At 47.0% G+C, this 2,809-nt stretch overlaps 1 protein-coding gene across 3 annotated transcripts in view; it reads left to right on the forward strand.

Moving 5' to 3' along the window:
• The first annotated feature begins 377 nt into the window (after positions 1-377).
• The window catches only part of LOC116840304 (5'-nucleotidase domain-containing protein 3), an 8,495-nt gene continuing 6,063 nt past the window's right edge, over positions 378-2,809 (forward strand). The window contains exon 1 of one of the 3 annotated variants that reach the window (XM_032806861.1): positions 378-1,028. In XM_032806861.1, coding sequence (XP_032662752.1) covers positions 830-1,028 — 199 coding nt within the window. In that variant the 5' untranslated portion in view covers positions 378-829. Of the gene's footprint in view, positions 1,029-1,069; positions 1,085-2,809 lie in introns of those variants that run through there. The other 2 variants (XM_032806860.1, XM_032806862.1) reach the window with 2 other exon arrangements.

A 2,809-nucleotide genomic window follows, 5' to 3' on the forward strand; every position in this document is an offset into this window, starting at 1 on the left:
TAAAATTAAAAAAAAAACATTTATTTGAATGCAATATATATTGTTCTGTGTGTAAATATTTCAGTTCTTCTATGACTGATGCAATTCAAATTTTTCGATCACGTGATATTAGAGTCAAGTATGTGGAAAAGAAATTTCCGATTTTCGAGACCCCGAGTAAAAATACTTTGTTATATAATAAAAATAAACTTTCCTTAACTAATTAAATTCTATTCTGAGCAACACCATTAAAATCTTTCAACCGCACATGTGTCGCAGTCGGACATGTAGAAGAGGAGAGAAAGCACGAGACAACGGTACTAGCACGACAAGCGCAGAGCCATAGATAAGGATCCGTCTGCATCGTTATTGTGATAGTACGCGAGTACCATCGCAACGGATCGGATGTTCCGTGACGGTGCACGCAAAACAGCGACGCGAGGCGCGACGAGAAGTGCCGACTAGAAGCGCTTACGATCACTCGACAACCGCGAAGCACGGATCCGCAATTAACCCTGCTGTTATTCCGTCCAGAATGCCGTCTCGCGAGAGGGTTGGCCACGTCTCCGCGTGAGAGGCGCTGCGATTTCGAAAGCAGAGCGCGCGGACGCGCGCCAGAATAGTCATTGAAATAACTCCGCTATTACATAAATAATACCACACGTGCACGTGCACGCGTAGGCGCAGTGACGCGCAGCGCGCGCTCGTGTGCGCGCGACAGGCCAGGCACGAAGTTCGCGCATCGGCGCGACCGTCGCCGCGCGATTCAAATCGGCCGCCGCGCGCGGCGTGCGCCAATCGCCGCGCGACGCCACGGTGGTTGTTGTTGCACGCCCGCCAATCGTCCGTGATGCTGCACGTGAGGCGCGTCGCGACATCGGCTCTCCTTGCCGAGACGTCGCCGTTCGTCGTCCAGCTATGCCGTAACGCCAGCGTGCCGACCGATGGAGCGTCCAAACGAACGGTGGGCGACCGCGCCATCAGCCGCGGCGTGGTGTCGCGCGCGGTGATGCGCGAGAATTACCTGCGAATGCTCGACAAGTGCAAGTGTGAGTGTGTTCGCCATTCAACGCGACTGCAGCCATGCCTCGATCGCGTCGTCCTTGTACGTACGTCTGTCTCGCTCGCACCCTCGACGCACGGCCGAACGAGCGACGCGTGCGCGCCGTGCGCTCTCGACCAGTTCGATATCTCGATTGCGCGGCCTTGACAGGCGGCGCATGCGCCCCGCGCTCGATCTATTCGATATCTCGAAGGAGCGACCTTGACACACGCGCACAAGCGCGGTAGTAATTCATCAGGCGCGCCAAGACCGATCTAGCCTTTCGTCTCGGGAGAGACGAAGCCGTTACGCGTATCTTTTCCTTTCTTCCCCCTCTCTCTTTCTTTCTCTCTTTTTCTTTCTCTTTCTCTCATGACAGACTCGCAAATATATAAACTTATGAAATATTTGAAACGAGACACTTACTCGATATAGTATCTTTCTATGTATGCCGGGAATTTCTACAACAGAGTTTTCCATTTGATCCTTATTCTTATCGGGCAAGAGAATTTTCAGTTACATCAACAGAATTGTGCTTTCCGCACAACAATCTAGAAAGGCAACGTCTCTAAAGATACTACATTTTCAGACTTATTTCTGGTGTATCGATCTAACAGTCATAGTGAAGAAGAAATGATGCAGGAATATGTTTCACTGCTTAAGTTTTTCTATGTGTTCCCGGCCTGAATTGAAGTTCTCTGTCTGTCTGTCTCTCATTCTCTCTCCCGCATACGTAGAAAGGTAGGGATGAAATTGAATTAAATAGCAAAGTGAGTTTTTGACGCGGGGTGTTGAGACTTCTTGCGGTTGCATTCTCGGCCGACGGCGACGAGGAGAATTCGTCGCCGACGGAGCCTGGCGCGTCGCCAGCTGTTTCAACACATGCGACAGAAACATTCAGTGTTATGCAACTCATCTTTTCATGTTGTTTGTGTCTCCGAAGGACAGTGGGCACTTGTCCGGCTTCGTCGGCGCGTTTAGCGCGAATAATCTTTCCCTTTGTAAAGCGATCCCTACTTAAAATGATGGATACAAAACGACAAGATTACACTATATTCAGTTTGAATTTCAATGTAAACCAATCATCATCCTATCGATTCCTATCGATTGATCTAAATTGAAATTCAAACTGAATCCATGTAATGTTATCGTTATCTTCATTATTTTAAAGAAGAATTTGAAATGCGAGTGGAACTCTCGGATCCATATGTATTACCATATATATAGGTGCCTGGTTATATCTAAGTAATTAATGAACGTACACTATCATTTATAAGTTCGTGGAACGCGGTAAGAATTGCAGGAAGCAATGGAGAATGTTGCCAGAGGAAACAATTTCATGCAGATTCCTATTTAAATCCTGTCGCGAGAAATGCACAAGAAACGTACAACCTCTGAAAGTTTAATTTTAAAGGCCATATCTCTGCCAAATTAGCTGCGTTGGCAAATGTATCAGTCTTATTATCTTATCGTTATATTCAGGAGGCCCGAGATAATGACGTGCTAAGCCATACTGTGCAAAACTTTCGAGCAAGCACAATAAATCGGACATATAAATTGTTAATCTAATATCTCTTCCCGCGACTTTCACTTTATCTGATATTTGTTCGTCCTAATTAATCAATTCACTACGGCGCCGAAAAGCGGCGTAAAAGGAGCGTGGACAGATCAGATTTAGATCGAGATTAGTCTTTCTCTCTTTCTCTCTCTCTTTCCCTTTTGCTCTCCCTTTCTCTCTCTCTCTCTCTCTCTCTCTCTCTCTCTCTCTCTCTCTCTCTCTCTCTCTCT

This window comes from Odontomachus brunneus, unplaced genomic scaffold (genome assembly GCF_010583005.1).
Source record: "Odontomachus brunneus isolate Ranch 3 - 2012 unplaced genomic scaffold, Obru_v1 Obru_scaffold_009, whole genome shotgun sequence".
Taxonomy (NCBI): Eukaryota; Metazoa; Arthropoda; class Insecta; order Hymenoptera; family Formicidae; genus Odontomachus; species Odontomachus brunneus.